Genomic DNA, 22,923 nt, shown 5'->3' on the forward strand with positions numbered 1-22,923 from the left:
CAATCCTCATTCCAATTGCTATTTAAATGCACTCCATCTCACCCCAATGATTCAACCCCATTAAGCAGAATGCGACATTCTCCTTCTTCGAATAGCACTTATTTGCCCCCAGGTATTAAGATCAAGCACCACTTGTCCAAGAAAAAGAAAAGGCGAACAACAAGAATTAAGTTCGCGTGTGGATGCTGCATTCTGCATAGCAATGGATGCAATAAGAGACACCACGTTCTCAGCATTGATGCAACAAGAAAGTTACTCTTGGGAGTTCCAAAAGGATCCCCTCTACTTCACCACGTTCCAGGCCAGTCTGACCACTTGGTCGGTGTCAATTCGGGCAAACTACAATCTCCGCAAGAGACTCCGTCTCGACAAGATGTGGGCACGGCTCCTGATCAAGACTCCCTAGTCCTTGAAGGACGTGGATCCCATTAGGATTAATGATAGGGTCAGTACTCTTATAACGAGCCAATTATGTAATTACGGCGTCATAAGTCCAATTAATCTAAAATTAGCGTGTAGGTCCCTGCCACGTATCTGGATTAACTGTAGAAAAGCAGATTTTAAATTTGTACGCATTTTATTTAAGGATGAAATCTGCATTAAATCTCTATCTACGTACAAATACTCAAATACTATGCCGTATGCTATATTACATTTCTATGTATGTCGCCGTATATGTGGGGTCCATCTCCTCGATCAAAGGGATTCATGTGTCCGAGGGTTCGATTCCTCCTCATCAGTCCACTTCTTCCACCGAAGATGTTCAATTGCTCCCGGTGGAGCTGGGATCATCCGCAGCATCTCCTGACTTCGTCAGGGTTTCCTTCAACTCCTCCACTGCTTTGAACAGCCGGTCCAATTTTCGGATGAATCGAAAGCTCCCTGGGCGAAGGGCAAAGTATATCTCGAGAAGCACTACGTGTTCCATGCCGCAGTCCCTCACCACCGCGAAGAATCCTGCCATGTCTCTCATGTTTGCCATTTCTTCTGGTCTTTAAAATGCATCGTATCGAGCAATCTCCTCGAACAGGGCGTGTTCAACAAGGAATGCTCAAAGTCTTCCATCACCGCGATATTTATTGTCCTCTCCTTCTGCCACGTACCGTGCATCGCAACCACCAAACCGGGAACACGTGCTGGCAATCCCGACGTGGGCAGGATTGTATACCATTCAAATTTCGATGCGCGACACGTGGCAGAAGGAGAAAACGATAAATATCGCAGTGATAGAAGACTTTGAGCATTTCCTGCGTGACACGCCCTGTTTGAGGAGATTGATCGATACGGTGCGTTTTGAAAATCAGAAGAAATGGCAAACATGAGGGACATGACAGAATTCTTCGCGGTGGTGAGGGACTGTGGCATGGAGCACGTAGTGCTCCTCGGGATGTATTTCGCCCTTCACCTAGCGAGCCTTCGATTCATCTAGGAATTGGACCGGCTGTTCAGGGCAATGAAGAAGTTGAAGGAAACCCTGACGAAGTCAGGGGATGCTTCGGATGATCCCAGTTCCACAGGGAGCAATGAACCCTTTTGGTGGAAGAAGTGGATTGATGAGAAGTGGTCATTATCGAACCATAAATCGTCAGGAAACAAGCATGGCAAAACCAATGAAACGAGAAAATGGCACTAACAGCAAAAGTGCAAGAGTTCATGTCCAATGGGTTTAAATCTTTGTGAAAAACGTGTTAAATCAACAAGGAGAGAAGTCATGGTTACCTGAGAGTGCTTGCATGGTGGAATGGATGTGAGATACTCCCAAAAATGCGTGCTGATTTGTGAAATGAAGCCCAACAAAATTTTGTTGCAGAAACCGTAGCGTTGATGAATCATCTACTTTGAGCTTCAATTTGACCGGCTTGGAGACCTTTTTTTTTTCAAAGTGATTTCTAAATAAAAGTTATTCTACTATACCATAGGAAAGTGCAGAAAATCAAGAGTCCTCTCAAAAACCTAAAATCTACGCCGGAATTCGAGACAGAACTAGGCTAGTGAGCCAGCCTGGTCACGAAATTTTTGCAGAATTTTCTCTTGCTCTTCCTCTCTTCAGTTTCTCTTCTTTTAATGGTTGCATTTTCATCCATTTATATGGCACAAATCCCTCCCCCCCAAACCCTGGGAGCAACCATGGGGATGGGTTAGCTTTTAAGGATTGATTTTGAACCATTAGATGATGGGTTTCGGATAAAAATTGATAGTTGATCTGGCACTTGTCATGGTTACCTGAGAGTACTTGCACGGTGGAATGGACGTGAGATACTCCCAAAAATGCGTGTTGATTTGTGAAATGAAACCCAGCAAAATTGTGTCACAGAAACCGCAGCGTTGATGAATCAGCTATTTTGAGCTTCAATTTGACCGGCTTGGAGGCATTTTTTCAAAGTGACTTCTAAATGAAAGTTATTCTATTGTACCATAGGAAAGTGTAGAAAAGCAAGAGTCCTCTCAAAAACCTAAAATCTACGCTGGAATTCGAGACAGAACTAGGCTAGTGAACCAGCCTGGTCACGAAATTTTTGCAGAATTTTCTCTTGCTCTTCCTCTCTTCATTATCTCTCTTTTTGCTGTTTTTCTTTTTGTTTTTTTCTTGCTCCGCCACCTTTCCTCTTTTTCTCCTCTTTTAATGGCTGCATCTTTATCCATTTATATGGCACAAATCCCTCCCCCCCAAACCCTGGGAGCAACAATAAGGATGGGTTAGCTTTTAGGGGTTGATTTTGAACCATTAGATGATGGGTTTTGGATAAAAATTGATAGTTGATCTGGCACTTGTACTGGAAGACTTGAAAAGGAGGAAAATGGAGCGGGATTCAAGAGAAAATTGGACCCAAAATGGCAGCTGGAATTTCTTGTACTATTTCTTGCTTGTGGGTTGGTACGATGGTGATAAAGAATGGCGCGCTTGCTGTGCACGCGGGCGTGGAAGAGATTTTTTTTTTTTACAAAACTGATTTCTGATTTTTGTTTTCTATTTCTTTGCTTTTCTTTTATTTTTTTTCCAATTTTCTCAAAAAAAAAAGAAATGAAAAAATAAAATAAAATTTAACTAAAAATAAATAAATAAAATGGTAAAATTTTGGTGTCTACACTAGTGATAATATATGTAGTTTATGTTTTGGATATAAATTTATAATAATAATAATAATAATATATTTAGTATTGATAAGCCTAATCTAAAATAAGTCGAAGTCCCAATACATTTATGAGTTCAGTATGACCCTCATAATGTAAATTCAAAAACTTGAATCTTTTACCTTTTTTTTGACTCGTTGTGAATTTATTAAAACCCGACTAACCCAATTAATGCCACTCTCAACAAGTCGTGTAAAGATAATTTTGCAAATTAGAGGGTCTCCAACTTTAATTTAAGTAAAGAATAGGGGAGGCAAATGCAACATAATCCGGCATTTTTAAAGCAGCTCCAAACAAGCTCGAAGTATTTGCTGGCAAACGTAACTGGCCGTCCTACCCCCAAAGCTCCTCCTCCTCGCTATTCATCCGCTTCGACAAAAACCCTAATTTTTCCCTCCAAATCCTAATTCCTTTTGAGCCAATCAGATCGCAAACTTTCTTTTCTGTTGGAATAATCAGCCACATTTCCTCCGATTTTGAATCCTCCCCAGCCATGGTAAGTTTTCACTTCCCTTTTCTCATTTCTATCTTCTCTCTTTCCCTTTTCGTAGTGCTTCATTCCTCATCTTTGCTTAATTGATATTTAATTAATCTTTAGAGAAAACTTTGAGGAAATTCATGTTTGTTAGACAAAATTGCGGGATGAATCCTTTGGTTTTAGCTTAAAATGGTATTATGTTTCTATCTTCTTTTCTGTTTTTTGGAAGTGCTTACCATGGGAAAGTTTGGTTTTTTGTTTTTTATTCTTTTTTGGGTTTGATTTGCTAGCTATTTGTTATGAATGTCAAGAAAATTTATCACTTGTTATATGTATTTTATGCTTCAATTTAAAATGCTGAAGATAGTTTTTGGGGAAAAATGTCGAAACAATGTTTTCTACCTGCCTAATGGCGCCTAGATTGAAGTCAAAGAGAATGTCTTTGTGCACTCTAAATATGGTTTTATCCTCGGATTTAGCGGAGATTAATGTTTTTGGTACAAAGATTGTCGATTTACATTTCAGGATCATTAGAATGATTGTTTTTAATGCTTCCTAAACCTCGTAGGCGTCGAGATTGGGGTTGATACTTATGCTGTATCATAGTAGTTAGTAATGAGAATACTGTTCTGATAGACAAATTAGTGTACTTACATCTCAATGATAAAGATAATTATATTTAGAACTTCCAAAACCTCCTTATGAGGCCACAAACTTGTGCACCAATTAAGAACTTTTAAGTGCATGTCATATTCTTAAAGTAGAAGCAAGTGTTGTTGCTACTTTTGGGTTGCTTCCTTGGGACAATTTGAATAGAGGGCTTTATCAAGCACAGATAGATGAGAAGATCCCTTATTGGTGCTTCTTAGAACTTGTCATTTTGTTAAAAACCAGGTGCATTTTGTTTTTACGGATGTTGGAAATGCAATATCTTTCCATATGTTTTCTGGTTAATGTGCTGCTGCAGCTGTACTTGTACCTTTTGATGTGTAAGGAGTGTAGTAGATCGCGTTTTGATGCTTTTGTAAGTAATTGGGAATTTCTTGAATATTTTAGTCTCTTTCTGCAATAGCTTCTTTGGCCTTCGAAAAATAAAAGTGATTGCAAGTAGAAGATAGACTTAATTTTTATGGTTCATTTCCTTTATCTTCTAGAGTTAGGTTAGTTATGGGAATCAAATCACCAAAAGTGGCAGTTCTTTGTCATCCCATCTGCATATGTGTCCATTGAAGTCAGACCAAGATAGCTACGAATTTATGGTTACCTATCGCTAATTTGCCATATCTTTCATCATGGATACCATATGTTTACGGAGAAAGGTTAAATTACAGTCCGCTACTTCATTGTGAGGTACGGATGATTAGTTGGCAAGGAGCACCAATGGGCTACCAGCTTGTCTAGTTCAATGTGCAACAGAAAAGGTTTCCTCCTTAGTTCTGATCTCTCTAACACCCTTCCTCTTACCTTCTCCATTACTCCAATACTGTCACAATTTCTGCCACAATTGTGTCCAATGGCTAATTAATTCCATGATTTTATGGACTACTTGTGAAATCAAAATTAACAAGTGAACTCCACAAATCTCATGTATCCAGTAAACTTTTCAATCAAACAAATACCTTCATCCCAATATCACTCTTTTTTTCAAAGCATGTGCATGTAATATACAGCCAGCCAGTTGATCATGAATCACGGTGTTAACATCAAGATCAGCATGGAAAATTGGAAGGTATTAAAAGGGAGGAGAGGTTGCGAGTAATGAATAGAAGATAAAATAGAGATGGCCATTTGGGGTTTGCAGATTGATGATATGGGATTTGGATTTGGACTTGGAAGAGGGTACGAAAGTGGGAACGAGTGGGAGGAGAAAAGGTGGCAGGCGACAAGAAGGGTGAAAAATAGGTGATTTGTGTGAGGAAGAGGAAGAATGACACAAGTCCTGGAGACATTGCTCATGAGAGGTAGGGTGGACGGGTCTATTTTTGATTAACAAAACTATTGGGTTTCTTTTTGAAATTATGAACAACTGAAAAGATTGGTGTCTGTGACTCTTAGATCACAGACGTCTGTTACCTAAGTACTACTTTTATATGGGATAGTTTCACAAACCTCCCTTGAGGTTTATGACAATTTCACTCCCCTCGGGTTTTACAAATTACACTGACCTCCCTTGTCACAATAAGATGACTATAATGACCTTCGCTTAATAGAAAATACACATTATAATGAAATGAGATTAAAAAAAAAAAAGAAGAAACCCTAGCTCTCCTGCTCACAAGTCTCAGCCAATGACGATGATTCTGTTTCACTTATTGTCACTGTGTTCTCATCCATCAACCCCTTCCTCCCATAACTTGCTCTCAAATTCCCAACAACCTTTGCCTACAACTACTACAAATCACACCACAATGGATCCCTTCAAACTCTATTGTATATTACCATTCCTCCTGTCTTCTCTTTGGAATTGCCAAATTACAAGTTCAGTTGATGGATCAGATTTCATGGTTAAAGTAAAATCTGATTTCATGGTCAAACTAAAAGGAGATAAAGAGGCTCACAATAATAAAAGAGGAAGAGGAACCGAAGTTGGCACATTTGCTAATTTGTCTGTGATCCATTCAAAAAACTTTTGTAGGGTGTTAATAACTGCATTTGGGTTTCTGTTTATGCTTAGCAATTGTTGGTTGTGGTTTTTCTATGGAGGTAGAGCTTTTTCTTTGTATTTAAGACATTAACATGTTTGGGGATTTGATATGGGCTAGACTATTTTGTTTTGAGATGGTGTGGGCATTGGGTTTGAAGTTTGGGGCGTTATTAGTTGTGAATAGAGTGTTGGTTTTTGGCAAAATGAATTTCTTGAACATCTCTATAGTCATAATGATGCCTTCTCTTAATCTTGATTAATCCTGTCAATGACTAAAACTTCCCTGAGGATTTTCTTCAAAACCATAATATGTGGCTCTTGCAGTTGGAGTAGAGCCACTTGTATGGAACCAATCCATGGCATCCTATGCTGAAGATTATGCAAACATAAGAGTAGTTGATTGTGAGTTTAACCATTTTATGGAACCAAATGGTGAGAATATTTCTGAAGGATCAAACAAATCTTTAGTGTCTGATGCATGCTTTGGGAGAAGCAATTTTATAACTAAAATGATGAAATTGCTTGGGTTTCGAATTTGGAATTAGAGTCTGTTAGGCTGGTTTGGTAGTATAGTGGGTTCAACGGAAATGTGGAAGGTGGTTGACAAGACATTTTTTGTTTTGTTTTTTATGAAAAAGGTAGTTTAGGATTTTTGAGGAAAAATCTAGCCTTTTGGGCCTATATTGTTACATGAATTGCAAAAGCAAACGAGGTAGGTGTAATTTAATAAACTTGAGGGGAGCTCTTTGCAATTGTCAGAAACTTCAGGGGTGTTTTCTAAAATGATCCCTTTTTATATTGTACACGACTCTGATTAAGAAATATGGTGTTATCTCACAATAAATTCCCTGGAATCATATAGAAGATTACTTCGAAGTATGTCTGGAGTATAAACTTCAATACTGTTGCAATCTTCTTTCTAGGAGGTCAACTAGATTTTGGTCACAGGTACAATATTACCTCGATGTTAAACTGATAGTGGTTGAAGTGATCAGGACATGATTGGTATTGATGTGTTGTCATTTCTTGTGAACATGTATGATAGATGAAAATAGGAAAAAACAACAAAAGTGGGTTTAGGATGAAATGAGCATGCTGCATATCCCCGTTTGGCCAGGCGGTACTGCTTTTTGCCTTGTACAATTTAATGCATCATAGTAGATGATGCAGTATGTAAATCGGTAGCTTTATTGCAAGTATCATTTATGAATTAAGTTGGAATTTACTATTTTCTTAAGTTGATATTTAATATGCATGGTAGTAACCTCTTTGACAATTTTTATGTTTATGCCTGCACAGGCTGCTAAAATTCTTGCAAATTTGATTGTAATGGGCTCTGGGATTTTGATCAGGGCATTCGCTCAAGCTTATCGTCAAGCACTTGCAAGTGAGTCTCTTTCTAAGCCCAAAGCTTGGTACTTCTGTGCTATTTCTCTAACAATGTTTTCTCTAACAGATGAAATAAACAAGAAAACTGAATTTACTCTAAATTAACTATTACAATTGCAGTAACATCTGAACTGTGGAACATTGGAATTTTTTTCCTTTCTTCCAAGAGAAGAAAAGTTTTGCCGGTACAAGAGTATGTAAAGTTTAGTGTAGCTTCATTTATCAGCATTCTGTATTAATTTAGTAGAACTTACAGATGAAGTAAACAAGAAAACTGAATCTACTCTAAATTAACTATTGCAATTGCAGTAGCATCTGAACTGTGAAACATTGGAATTTTTTCCTTGATATTTATATTATAGAACTTTGTATTATGCTTCATGTGCATGGGACCCTGAAATTTTCTGTTTCTATTCAATTTGTTTTTAAATCACTTCAAAATATGTACCAAAGTGGTTCCTTTATACATCTAATTAACTGTAGTTTTTATTGGTTACCTCAGAATTGCCCAGCTGCTCTAAGTAACGTGGTCCCATTTCAGAAATCTGTTTATTGAGTATCTCATGCTGCCTTTTTGAATACCCCAAGTTCTTGGGATGGAGAGCAACTAGATACTGAAGTGTGACTATCGAGTCTATTAAAAAGGCTTCTTGACACAGACACCATAGAAGAATAACATTTCGAATAAGATTACTTATTTGAAGTGTCATTACCCAATGTGATTGAGCTTGTGTTAGCATAGGTTAATGATTGGTAGAAGTTGGTACTCCATGATTTACCTGAGTGGAGGGTTCACTGTATAGATCAGTGTCCGGCAAAGATTTTAAATTTGGACACTAACTTCTTGTAGGCCTTCGCCATCTGTGAATGAGACTTGATGCGAGAACAGTTACTTTCAATTTGTCTCAGGGTTTAAGCTTATAAGTGAATCAAGAACCTTTTGAAGATGGTTCATAGCGTGTAATCCTTGTTCAAGGCAAAACCATTCTGAGATTTCAGTGTCTTCCCTCAAAATGGACAGACTTCTTGCTTAGTTTGTTATATATATTCCTTAGGTAGATGGACATAATTTACTGGATTTTTCTGCCCCATTTGTGAGAAACAAAGCATACCCCTCTCTGCTGTGCCACATTGCCGAACAGATAAAAGATACACGTGCAGGAAAGAAAGAGAGGAGAAAACGTACCTTGCTGGCATGCAACTTACTCCAGCAAGTGATGACAAGTAGTACCAATGACATTTTTGAATTAGCAGCGGCATGAGTTAACAGAAGCCTCTTTTGATGCTACTTTCTACCTGCATTTCTTGGCTTCTGTGAGGATTGCTTTCACTCATTCTTGTTTCATCCATCTGTTCTTGGTCATCTTGACCTGCAATAATAGGTTTATGCATGTTGGTTGCTTGTCTTGTGATGCATGCACTAGGATTCTATCAACATTTCTTGTGGTTTTGGACTAGTGCAAGTCTATTCTTGTGTTTAATAGGAAATATTTATCTCAATAAATAACTAAAATATAGCTCATTGCAGATGCTTCAAAGACTGGTGTTGCTCAAGAGACGTTACAAAATGTGGCTCGTAGGGGTAGCAAAATTATGACAGAGCAAGAAGCTAGACAGATTCTTGGTGTTAGTGAGCAGTCCACGTGGGAGGAGATATTGCAGGTCAAATTTTTAAACAATTTGGTCCAACTTCTGTGCATATTTATACATCTTTCTAACATTGCTTGGACTCGTGCAGAAATATGACAATTTGTTTGAGAGCAACACCAAGAATGGAAGCTTCTATCTTCAGTCAAAAGTTCACAGGGCTAAGGAATGTCTGGAAAATGTTAATCAAGGCAAAGAGCAGGGATCTTCGGGCCAAAACACATGAAGGTCGCCTGTTCCTTGGCCATTGCATTCTTGTATATCAAAATCAAACAGTAATTGCTAGAATTTTTTTGCCAATCAGTTGCTTCTTTTCGTTTAATCGCTGTTTTCTCATAGCCATGTCTTTGTACTCTGTAGCATGTTTATACTAACTTACTGCAGATCCTAAAAGATTAGTTGTTCTGTAGACTTACTGATGAAGTGGAAGATGACATGATTTGCCTCCCTTTTTGGCCTGATCAAGTGGATGATGACATGAGTTACCTCCCTTTTTGGCATTGTCCGCGTAGAGATTTATTACTTCTGTTAGTAATGTACTCAAGTAATAAGTACTTTTTGGGAGATGGACAGGGGCAGGGACAGGTATGGTTGCAAAGGTTTTGTGCAAAATGCACAACGTGTAATTTTGTATGCGCACGGTGTAACTCACTTTTAATGTGTAATTATAGAATAAAATTTTGTGGGTTCCACACATGGTGTGGAAAACGATGTATAAGATGCAATTTAAATCTTACATTTTTTTTTGGCCAAATCTTGATCATAAACGTTTAGAAATGTTAACCGTTCCTGTCCCTCCTCTTTGGGGAGATAGTATTCTTCACTTCTCATTTCTCCCACTTTCCTTTCCTTGACACGTTGTAAGTTGTTTCATGTTCCCAGTTGACAAAAATAGATGTGATGTTCCAAGTCGGTCTTTTGTATTTTCTTCAAGGCAAATTTATATATGGAATTTGTTATGTTTTGTCACGACGATCTTTGATGAAATTAAAGGGTCATAGAGTGAAAATATGGGATGTGATAAGGGAGTTGCCTGGAGCCAAGTCCGACGAGTAAAATGTGAGATGCATATTTCAATAAATAAATGAATAATTGAACTCTAGGAACCAGAGCCTCGTCTGGTAAAAATTAGAACGGATGATTTAATTACAGGGTGGATGTAATTTGCCAAACTTTAGCATATTCCAGGCCCCATTTAGGCCGTTTCTTCTTTCTCCTTTCTTCGTTTTCTCCTCCTTTATTTAAATGAAAGAATCACAAAACTCAAAAAACCATTTAGAAAACTATATTTATTTTTCCTTTAATTAAAGATGTGCGGCATAAAAATTTGCTGGATGCATTCTTAAAGACGTAGTTCTCCCAACAGGATGTATGAGCAGCATTTGGAAGCCACATGATCTTCAAAACTTGCTGAATGCATTCTTTCAAGTATATAGTTTGCCCAACAGGACATAGAAGTCGCATTTGATGGCCACATGATCTTCAAATGCTATATCAACATGAGATATGGTAGCTGCTAATAGAAGTAGTTGCAAAAATCAAACTAGTGCTAAAGGCACACATGTTGTGTGTGTAATTCAAGAAAAAAAAATTTTGTGAATTAATTTTACATAAAATTTTCATTACTTAAATATATTGTGGTATTTTAACCTTTTTTTTTCCATCAAATGATGATTATTTTTATGGTTACAATGCTTATAGATAGTTATTTTATCAAAATGTGTCTAGACAGTTATAGTTACATAAATCAATATTGAGTGTGTTTGTGCTCACACAAAATTTGTTTGGATTGCACATTATTTATACCTTATTTATATACACTGGCTATACTGACTTGCTTGTATCGTCAACACATTTTTTAATTATCTTTTTATCTCATATACATCACATTTAAAAAGTGCTACAGTATTTTTAAAAAAATCTTCACAAAATTATCTCAAATAATTTACCATCCAAACACACTCATTGTTGCATGCTACATCTTGACTAGAACTAACTTAGCAAAAAGGTCTTCCCGTTAGTATCATCAATAAGATGACCAATTTATGCTCATCAAAATCCTTGGATGTCAAAATTTCCCTTTTGAAAGACAACAGTAATGCTTTCCCTCACAATTTCATAAAATACATCTCCAGTGTTTTAATAGGCACTTATTTCCTTACTTACTTTATACCTACTAGTGATCGGGACACACTCGATGCATGTGCACTCTGTTAAACATATGATATAATAAAAAAAAATGATAGACTAAGAAACAAATGAAAAATAGTTGAGAAATATGCACACACACACACACAATAGCCAAACCAAGAAAGGAAAAAGTATAAAAGACTATTGTTTGATTTCACTGACGAAACGAAACCCTCCGATCGACCACCACTTGGAGTGAAAATTGGGGCTTTTAGACTCTTCTTCCAGTTCCTTCAGTAAATTCTTTGCTTTCTATTTTCTGTTAGTTTGTTGCAGAACTTCAATGCTAACTATGTTGAAAATAAAGTTACGTCATGTCGATTCAAGTATAATATGTTTTCATAGTTTTATTGTCTAAAATACTTAAATAATTAATCGATAAAATGATATATCATTAGTAAGTTATGATGGGCATAGACCATGGGAAAAGCTATCAATTCAATCATATGCAGTAGGGTAAGTTTGCTCAATACTCAATCTATTTAATCCAGTAATGATTACCCTAACTCGTTCTGCATGAGTAAAGATTCTAACATCTAACTTGGGTGCGACAAAATTATTTGCAGCTCCATTTGCAGTCATCACTTCCTGGATTGTATTTTCATAATACAGACAAAAAAAAACAAAATTTCTACAAACTTAACTCAGTCATTTAATGTCCAACGGATGACAGATTGAAGAAAACGAGGTCTCCGATATATTAAGGTGACAAAATAATGTATTTTTGGGCTAAACTTATATATATTCATGGACCAGAACTGGCAGATATGGTTGGATTCTTACCTGGATATAACTTTTTGACCACACTATATATGTAGCACAGATTACTTCCATCCTTTTGTTAAGGCTTTCACGCCTAACTGGAAAATCATCCCTTTGTCAAAGCTATCAAGCCTAGTTACTATTCCATGCTTTTGTGACAGCTCTGTTTGGATCCACTAATTTTTCAAAAATTAGTTTTTTAAATAAAAATTTTTAAAAGGTACTTTAAAAAGTAGTCTAAATTTTTTTTAATATTAAAAAAATATCTCAAAATATATTTTAAAAACTCTACTACTCTTAAATTTTCTAAAATATTTTCTAAAAATATCCCAAAATATACTCTAAAAACTTTGCTACAGTAAAATTTTTCAAAAACACATCCAAAAATAGCTAATTCAAACGGGGAACTCACTAAGAACCAAGGATTGGCTGTATGACAGTCTGAGCGTAAATATTGGCGGTGTAGACATACATGGCTATGTAAAAACCCTTTATCTATCAATGTAACTATACCTATGTTTATTGTTAGCTATGATTGCAGCTTTTGAAATTAACGGTGCTTATTTAGTGTTCTTAGTTCTCATAATTACTGTTAAATTTGATCCTCTCTTGGAAATCTTAGTTATTATAATTTTTGTTAAATCTGGTATGTATCTGAGCTAAACTGTCATAGTTGAAGTTTCGCAATAATCTCTGATATAGTAAATACCATTATCATGTATTTGTCAAAAGCCTTGAGTTTTAAACACTTCTGTGGCGACCCCACTTCTCCCTAAGGCGAACCAGAGGGTTGGCGGGCCGTCTGCCCAACTGTCACCAGGACTCACGCAAGCACACTAACCCAAATCCTTCCGAAGATTAACCTCGTCTATTTCAAAGACGATTCTCCCAAAATGGCCAATTACTAAGCCCACGTTAACTTCAAAGATAACAGTAATTTAGAATAGCCAATCGACGGCTCCTAAGCATCTCACGCGTTACAGCCAAGGAATAAAGTCGTACAATTCCGGATATACAATTTCATACACCACAATTACAAACATACAAGCCAAACATTCGAATTAGGGTTTACACATTTTCCAACTTCAAGTGGCAATCCAATGCCAAAAGTACGTGGTTTAAATTAAAGCACAATACAACCCAAAAGAGAAGCCATAATATTCATCTACATAAAAAAAAAAAAAACATAGATAAGTTTCAAGGCTTTCAATTGCCAGAACCTGTCAAGAAAAACAAATAAACGTGGGGTGAGCTAAAACTCAGTGGTGCCCCAAAACATGCAATTAAATAAAACAACTAACACGTATTAATTTCAACTGAAGTAAACAATTAGGAAAGCGCATAACAGTACAAGGTAGGATACGGGGGCTCTCAGGAGCCATTTTCCGCGCTTGATCAAAATTTACCGTAGTTGACCCTCCGTCAACTCTCACTACTTACGGTCCATGTAGAACTCCTTATTTTACTTAACTCCGGCCACCGATCATACCCCAGCTCCGGGCCCGCACGACAAAATAAATGAGAGCGGTAGTACTCGAGTATACCCCCTGGATAAACTAATCGAGGGATTCACCCAACGACGTCACGAAATAAGAAAGCAGTAATATTCGAATATACCCTTTGGATAATTAGTCGAAGGTGTCACCCAACGACGTCACGAAATAAGAAAGCACTAATATTCGAATATACCCTTTGGATAATTAGTCGAGGGATTCACCCAACGACGTCACAACACTTAAGATATTCACGAAAACACTTCACACAAGTCACCACTCGAACGGCTAGTGTGATAAAGTACACACTGCTCATTTCGATGGATCAGAAATCATTTTTGGCAATTACCACATATCGAGTCAAGAAAGCACTTTAACCAAATAGGCATAGAACAAGCTGGGACACTCACCTAGGAGTGAAGCTCAAAGGTCAAGCTGGGAATCAAAATCCGCGTCCTCGCTAAACCCTAAAATACCAAATTTTAAAACTATAAGTTGGCTATACCAGCTCTAGGGTCACGTAGGGAATTTATTCGCATGTATGACTGATTTATTTTCTTGAAACAAGTCGACAAACCATGTAGTATTAAAACTAGTAAAATACTTTGTAAACTTTCCTTAGTATTACTTTTCTTGTAAAAGTGTTACTAGAACTAATTTACGTGAAATAATGTTTCTTGCCGAGCAAGCTTTCTACGCTTTTAGCTAAAGTTAGTAAAGACTCGCATTTTGTAACTTTTCCTATAGATAGCTAGCCAAGGACAAATCTTAAGAAAGAAAAGGAATTGAAACAAGACATAGGTTTTTTTTTTAAAGCTAGAAAAAAAAATTATTTTCCATAACCATTAAGGCTAGTTTAAGCTAAAGGAATCTTGTCGGGTTGGCAAAATTTAGGGCAAAATACTAAATACTGAATTTTATCTTTTAATACTAGCGTAAAAATATTTTTGATTAGCTTGATCAAAATTGCTCGAGTTCACAGGGTCGAAACGACTTTCACAATTTCGATTCCATTTCGAAATCACATTATGGCTCAAATTTGTCGACATGGTAAAATCACATTTCAAATAGCAAATCACTAGGGCTTCTTCAATCATTAGCCCTAGATTTCAACAGATGCATTTCTGCTAGAAAAGTAAAACAAGTGACCAAGGTTTCGTCAATCATTAGCTCTTGGTTTTGGCAAGCTCATATCACATCTCAACTTAATCAAAATAAACATAAGGCCTCCAAGCAATTCCAGCAGTTTAATTTCATCAACTTTAACACTTATATAAAATCATTCAAATGGCCAAAATTATCCATTCCAATACCGATAATTTTATCGCAACATTACAGTCATAATAAAATCAAATTGTCACTCCGAAATGCACATGCAAGACCCTCTTAATATAGCTTAAAGTGAAATCAATGAACATAAGATATTTTACAGCTCGAAACAGCATTTTTAGAACTAAAATTCGCCAAAAGAAGTCTGGAAAATTCCTTTACTACCTCTATCAGCTCGCTTGAAAATCTTCCAGGTCTACACTTCAACATTCTTTACTAAATCCTCCAAAATATTAAACGTGTCATAGCTAAACAACTTACACAACTTAAGATACACATTTTTCATGCATTTCAAAACCATTATACTCCAAGGAAAACTCCCGAAACCAATTAAAATTTCCAGCTCACCCTTCTCGGATTTCACCACATTTTCCAGCACCTCATTAATCTTAGATCAAAATTTTCATCGACTAAAACAGTGTTTTAAGTACTCAAATTAGTCATGCAAAAACTTATCTAGCTAATTAACATTTCCAATTCAAAATTAACTTTAAACAACAGCTGCAAACCCCAAAATTTTCCAGGTTCAAACTAGCATTTTCCAGTTCAAGCCTCACGGCTTTCACAAAATGTTTCCAGTACTTAGGTGTTCATAAATCCCATTTTTCCTCGGTTGAACATGGTTTTAGATACTCAAATCCAACATGCAATCACTTAACTAGTTAATTAACATATCTAGTTCAGGAATTAACCTCGATCAGCAACACAAAATCATCTAAAATTTCCAGAAATTTCCAGCTATCTCGGATGAGGTTGCATGCGACATTTTTCTGTTTCATTTTTTTTTCTTCTGTAGCCGAGGTGTTTAGTTGCATGCTAAGCTTGAACACTTGGTTATTAACTAGCTAATCATAGCTATAAGTTCAGATTACTCCTATTAAACCGAATTAAAGCTGAAATTCCAAATCAATCTCGCCGCAGCTTTTATTCTTCCAAAATCAGATTTCTTTTTCTTTTTTTTTTTCTCTTGCTTTTTATCTCATCATCCGAACACATAAACATGGCATGCATGTCCTTAATCATCATGTTTTCACTTAGCTAATTACAATTTCAGGTTCAGATTACCAAAATAAAATAAATTGAAACCTACATTTCTTAATCACTCTCGGCAAAATTCCATTTTCAGCGCACATCAGATTTTTCTCTCCTAAATCATCATCCGAATGATTAAGATCAACATGCAAGCTCTGATACGGCTTATTCTATCAGTAAATAGCTAATCTAAGTTTCTAATTTACCTCAGCTAGGAACTCAGCTCACGCACAAGAAAGCCGTGAACTTTTTCTCTCGGCTCGCGCACGCTGTTTGGTCCTGGTTTTCGGGTTGCAGCTGGAATGGTGTTGCGGTGAAGATGATTGCAGTTGGTTGAGGGTAAAGGGTGCAACAAGGGATGAAGCTCACACAGTGCTGCTCCCCTTTCTTCTCTCCAGCTCACGGGTAGGGCAGAAAAAGAATACAGCTCGCGGTTTCTTTTCTTTCCTCTCGAATGCACGAATGCAGCTCACACACTCTCTCTCTCTCTCGTCGATGATCACGAGGTGGAGTCTGGAGAGGGAGTGTTTGTGGTTGTGGTCTGAGGTGAATTGGTGCAGAGGAGGTGGAATGGTGGTGCGAGGTAGTGGTGATATAAGGGAAAAGAGGTGGTGCTCGGTTGAGTGTTTGTGAGGTTTGAGTGTTGGATTGGAGAAAATTTGCATTGGCCGATTGAAGAGGTTGGCTATGATGTTGTCCGAAAATGGTTTTGGGTTGCATGGTAGTTTTGTGGGGTAGTGGAGGGTAGTTTAGTCATTTCACATCTTCACCTAATATCCACGTACGTTCTAAATTCTAGTCTAACTCCAAAGTTTTATCCCAAATGAAATTTAAATGCCTAATAATGCACTAATTTCGCTAAAGTTTGGTTATCGAAATTTTTATATCTTAGGTGTATTTAATATACTTGTATCGATTTTGTCTAAACTTTATCGATTGCATTTTAATACTAGGGTTCCAAATAACCTTTATCATTATTAACGGTTAAAGTTTAGCTATCAGCATTCAAAAAAATTAATTGTTAAATCAATGAAATAATTTACCTTCGAAATATGACTTTAATGTAACAAAACTAAGAAATTTAATAGTTTAGCACAATTATTTTATTTTGCACACAAAATTTATTTCTACGCACTTATTTAAAAACAATTAGATTTAATGCTAAAATTTATTAAGGAATTACAAATGCAACATGAAATATGCACTGATATTTATATATACATTTTCAGGGTTCTCACATCCTCCCCTCCTTACAATGAATTTTGTCCTCAAAATTCACACTTTCTAAGAAAATAAATCGGGGTACTTTTTCTGCATTTCTTCTTCTAACTCCCAAGTGGCTTCCTCGAGTCCATGATTCTTCCATAAAATCTTCACCAGAGGAATTTTCTTATTTCTGAGTTCCTTTACTTCTCTTTCTAGGATCTTGACTGGTCCTTCCTCGTACGTTAATGACTCATCCAATTCAATTCCTTCCAATTGCAACACATGGCTTGAGTCGGGGTAATATTTCCTAAGTATGGAGACATGAAATACATTGTGAACCTTGGCCATGCTTACAGGCAGTTTCAACTGATATGCTACATTCCCGATCCGCTTCAAGATTTCAAAAGGTCCAATATACCTTGGTTTTAGTTTCTTACCCTTCTTGGACACTACTCCGCTCTTCAAGGGTTTAATTCTTAGGGAAACTTTGTCTCCTACTTCAAATTCCAAATCTTTCCTCCTTGTGTCGGCGTAGCTCTTTTGTCTACTCTGGGCAATTTGGAGCCTTTCTCTAATTAGCTTTACTTTCTCATGGGCCTCTTCTATCCAAGGTATAGCCGTTGGATCTACAATTTTCTTCTCTCCCACTTCATCCCAATGAATCGGAGATCGACACCTTCTCCCGTACAAAACTTCATAAGGTGTCATTTGAATCGAAACCTGATAACTGTTATTATATGCGAATTCTACTAAGGTCATATATTGACTCCATTTACCTCCAAAATCCAATATACACGACCTCAGTAGATCCTCCAAAGTTTGAATTGTTCTTTCCGATTGCCCGTCGGTTTGGGGATGATACGCAGTGCTAAATTTCAATTTGGTCCCCAATGAATCTTGAAATTTCTGCCAGAAACGAGAAACAAACCTTGGATCTCGATCAGATACGATACTTACAGGAATACCATGTAATCTTACTATCTCTTCTGTGTACAACTTGGCCAATTTCTCCAAAGAGAAACTCATGCTCACAGGTAGGAAATGTGCGGACTTAGTAAGTCGGTCAACTATCACCCAAATCGCATCAAATCCTTTTTGACTTTTAGGCAATCCCGTTACAAAATTCATTGTTATATGATCCCATTTCCATTCAGGAATTTCTAATGGTTGCAACAAACCCGAGGGTTTCTGATGTTCAGTTTTTACTTGTTGGCAGATCAAACATTTCTGTACAAACTCTGCCACGTCCTTTTTCAAACCTTCCCACCAATATAACCCCTTCACATCGTGATACATCTTAGTCACCCCTGGGTGTATCGTATACCTCGAACGATGTGATACCTCTAAAATTTCCTTCCTTAATTTTTCATCTGCCGGAACCACAATTCGATCCCGAAACCTCAATACTCCTTCAGTCCCTAATTTAAAATCTAGGGTTTCCCCTTTTTGCACCTTCTCCACATTCTTCTGAATTGTAGGATCCGTCTTCTGGGCCTCCTTAACACGCTCTAGTAATGGTGATTTCAATGACAAGTTCCCAAATATTATCTTCAATTTCTCCAAGCGAGGGTTCCAACTACTAACTTCTTCTAGCATGTCCCATTCTTTAACCATTAACCCTGCTACTTGGACCTTTCTACTTAGAGCGTCTGCTACCACATTGGTTTTTCCTGGGTGGTAGTTAATCGAACAATCGTAATCTTCCAAAAATTCTACCCATCGCCTCTGTCTCAAATTTAGTTCCTTTTGGGAGAACAAGTACTTGAGACTCTTGTGGTCCGTAAAAACTTCAAAAGTCACGCCGTACAAGTAATGTCTCCATTTCTTTAAGGCAAAAATCACCGCAGCCAATTCTAGGTCATGCGTTGGGTAATTTTGTTCATGAGGCTTCAATCTTCTAGAAGCATAGGCAACTACCTGGCTTTTTTGCATCAAAACACATCCTAAACCTTCTCTGGAAGCATCAGAGTATACGGCATAACCTTCTCCTCCATCAGGTAATACCAAAACAGGAGCGGATGTTAATCGCTTCTTTAACTCCCGAAAATTTGACTCACACTTCGGAGTTCAAATGAACTTATTCCCTTTCTTGGTTAGCTCGGTCATTGGTCCAGCAATCTTCGAGAAATCCTTGATGAATCGCCTATAATAGCCTGCTAATCCCAAGAAACTTCTAACTTCGGTTGGAGTTTCTGGCTGCTTCCAATTCATAACGGCCTCAACTTTTGCCGGATCCACGGCAATTCCCTCTTTAGAGACTTTATGCCCTAGAAATGAAATTTCCTCCAACCAAAACTCGCACTTACTGAACTTGGCATATAACCTATGCTCTCTTAATATCTGCAAAACTATCTCCAAGTGCTTAACGTGTTCCTCTCGAGTCTTAGAGTATATCAGAATATCATCGATGAACACTACTACAAACTGATCCAGGTACTTCTTAAAGACTCTCTGCATTAGGTCCATGAAAGCAGCTGGTGCATTAGTTAACCCAAAAGGTATGACTGCGAACTCAAAATGTCCATATCTTGTACTAAAAGCAGTCTTGGGTATATTCTCCTTCTTAATCTTCAACTGATAATACCCTTGCCTCAAGTCCAACTTAGAGAAAACTACCGATCCTTGCAGTTGGTCAAACAAACTATCAATCAATGACAGAGGGTATTTATTCTTAATTGTAACCTCATTTAACCCTCGGTAATTGATATATAACCTCAAGCTTCCGTCCTTTTTCTTGACAAATAAAACGGGTGCTCCTCAGGGTGAATCACTCCCATTCACAAAACCTTTCTCCAACAGGTCCTGCAATTGAATTTTTAACTCCTTTAGCTCGGCAGGAGCCATTCGGTACGGAGTTTTAGAAATCGGAGCCGTTCCCGGCACCAAGTCAATCTTGAATTCCACTTCTCTCTCTGGCGGTAAATTCTTTAGTTCTTCGGAAAAAACATCCGAAAATTCTCGTACCACTGGTACATCTTCTAACTTCACTTGATCACTGGGAGCATTAATCAAAAAGGCTAAGAAACCTTGCGCTCCCTTAGACAACATTTTCCTCGCCCGTATTCTTGAGACTATAGCAGACGATGTTAACCTACCTTTAACATCTAACCTCAGGGTTGCTTCTCCAGGTATACAAAATTCTACCACTTTCGCTTGGCAATCAAGCTTAGCATGATGGTGGCCTAGGAAATCCATTCCTATGATAACATCATAATCTTTTATGTCCAAACTGATTAAATCCACTAGCATTTTTCGCTTTCCGATCCAGAATTCGCAATTCTTATAAGCTAAACTAGTGATTACATTCTTATTATCCATTGGTGTCCTAACTTCAAGATCAAAGGGTAATCTAATAGGTTTCACATCAATTCCAGACATAAAAGTTGGATTCACGAATGAATGAGTTGCACCAGGGTCAATTAATACTTTGACTAATCGATGAAAGATGGGAAGAGTACCTTCCACGACTTCCGAGGAGTCAGGTACAGGCTGGTCATCTATAGCGTATACCCTGGCAGGAACTGTCGGCCTATTCCCTCCAGAGTTGACTGGTCCAGCATTCAGGGTTCCATTGTCTTGTATTTTTGGGCAACCAGAAATTTGGTGCTCGCTATTTCGACACTTCAGGCACTTTCCTTGCTTCCTCCAGCAACCATCCACAGTATGACCGGGTCTCTTGCAGTACCCACAAGTTGTCTGTGGAGTTATCGCACGACCTTCTTGCGAGGCATTCTTAGGTTGGCCTCTTCCATTTGGTCCTCCTCTAGTCCCATTCTTTCCACCCCCTGCATTTCTATTCCGAGCTCCTCTTGCTAGAGCGCCTCGCGGTGCTCCAGAACTAATCACTCCACTCGTTCCTCGACCTACTTTGGCCGGTGGAGCATTTCCATAAGTCGACTCCCGACTACTACTATGAGCAAATCTTTTCTTGACCTGAAAAGATTTTACTTGGGCTCTGGCTACTTCAACCCGTTGGGCTCTCTCAACAGCGTCGGCAAAAGTGTCTATTCGAACAGCGGCTAATCCTTCTTGTATTTCCACGTTCAGTCCCTGCACAAACCTCCTGACACGTCTTTGCTCTGTGGCTATCAATTCAGGAGCATAACGGGACAATTTCGTGAATTGAGTCTCATACTCGGCGACACTCATCGTCCCTTGCTTGCATTTGATGAAATCATCCTCCCTCTTCTCTTGGATGAGAGGTGGGAGGAACTTAGCATTAAACTCCCTCGTGAAGTTTGCCCAAGTCCTAAGAGTATGGTTCCTATCCCAGTTAACCCTAACCAAATTCCACCAGGAGCGAGCAGCTCCCTTAAATTGGAATGCGGCGAAAGTCACCTGTCGCTCTTCCGTATAGTTTAAAGCTACGAAGATGTCGGAGATTCTCTCCCACCAACTTTCAGCTACTTCCGGTTCAGGTCCTCCATAAAATTTGGGAGGTCCGAACTTCAGAAACCTCTCCAGTGCCCGATCATCAGAATCGGCTGGACCTCCTTGGTGATGCACTGGTCCAGAGGCTTGATGTTCAATCAAGCGCTCTAAGACATCAGTGATACGATTGATTGCAGTGGCCACTTGGTCTTCGGCCACGCCCCTTGCCCTTGGCCTAGATTGACCTCAGGTCCCATGTCACTACCACCCTCGGGGTGTTGTCTAGTTGGTATCCCACGTCCTCTACCCCTAACTTGGAGATCCATAACTTAATTATGCCTATTATTGAAAAATAAGACTATTAGGCGAGAATATTATTTGTTATTAGTTTTCTCTTTGTACATAAAATCAACATCAAAATTTGAGGAAAAGAAGAATAAAATGCTTAACATATATTCCACGCGAGAGTCATACAATAACGGGTTAGAACACTTTTCACAAGTAAGGCACATGAGTTTTAACAAAATACATACAAATAATCCCTTAAACAAAAAATTAGGGATGTGGTGCCTCAAAAGTAGGTCATCTAGTTAGACAAAATGCTATGACCTAAACTAGTGTCACCCTAACTAACCCTAGATACCTATTTACAGGCGGAGCAACCCTAGTCTAACCCTCAGCAGGGCTGCCAGGAGCAACATCCTCCTTTGGATCCTCCTCGGGGTCCTCCTCCGGATCCTCCTCGGGGTCCTCCTCCGGATCCTCTGCAACACCCGCCTGCTCGGCACCCTGAAGGATACCAGTGGCCTCGTCCATCATCATCGCGGCATCAGCCCTGATGCCGGCACTCCTATCACGGATCCCCTCAGCTAGTCGAGTCACCCTAGACCTCTGTCGCTCAATCTCCAAACGAGCAGTCTCCAACCTATTATGCTCAACAGCTAGCCTGATCTCCAAATCGGCTATACGGTCAAACTGGGTATCCACCATGATATTCAGCTCCTCAACCTCCTGGGTCAAGGTGTGGTTAGCATCCCACAAATGGCGGCGCTCATCATCTGAGGACAACACCAAATCGTTGGGATACGCGTACGTGGCTCTACACTGGCATCTAGGGTGCCTATCAGCAGGTGAGTATCGAACTCGATCTCCTCCACCTCGAGGCCTATATGAAATAGATCTAAGTGGCTCCACGTGTCCATTGGACGCTCCATTACCATTAGCATGTCCATTACCGTTTTCCATACCTG

At 38.4% G+C, this 22,923-nt stretch overlaps 1 protein-coding gene across 1 annotated transcript; it reads left to right on the forward strand.

The window, feature by feature from the left end:
- The first annotated feature begins 3,455 nt into the window (after nucleotides 1-3,455).
- LOC113765294 (mitochondrial import inner membrane translocase subunit PAM16 like 2) lies at nucleotides 3,456-9,738 on the forward strand. Its single transcript, XM_027309421.1, has 4 exons — nucleotides 3,456-3,628; nucleotides 7,554-7,641; nucleotides 9,172-9,305; nucleotides 9,382-9,738. Exons 1-4 carry the CDS (start codon nucleotides 3,626-3,628, stop codon nucleotides 9,514-9,516), a joined length of 360 nt encoding a protein of 119 aa, XP_027165222.1. The 5' UTR covers nucleotides 3,456-3,625; the 3' UTR covers nucleotides 9,517-9,738.
- The last annotated feature ends 13,185 nt before the right edge of the window (nucleotides 9,739-22,923 follow it).

Source organism: Coffea eugenioides, chromosome 3 (assembly GCF_003713205.1).
Source record: "Coffea eugenioides isolate CCC68of chromosome 3, Ceug_1.0, whole genome shotgun sequence".
NCBI classification, from domain to species: Eukaryota; Viridiplantae; Streptophyta; class Magnoliopsida; order Gentianales; family Rubiaceae; genus Coffea; species Coffea eugenioides.

Excerpts from the sequence above, each read along its gene's own strand:
- LOC113765294 (XM_027309421.1), top strand. Across the intron at positions 7,642-9,171 it reads TTATCGTCAAGCACTTGCAA|ATGCTTCAAAGACTGGTGTT; the intron begins GTGAGTCTCTTT and ends AGCTCATTGCAG. Across the intron at positions 9,306-9,381 it reads CGTGGGAGGAGATATTGCAG|AAATATGACAATTTGTTTGA; the intron begins GTCAAATTTTTA and ends GGACTCGTGCAG.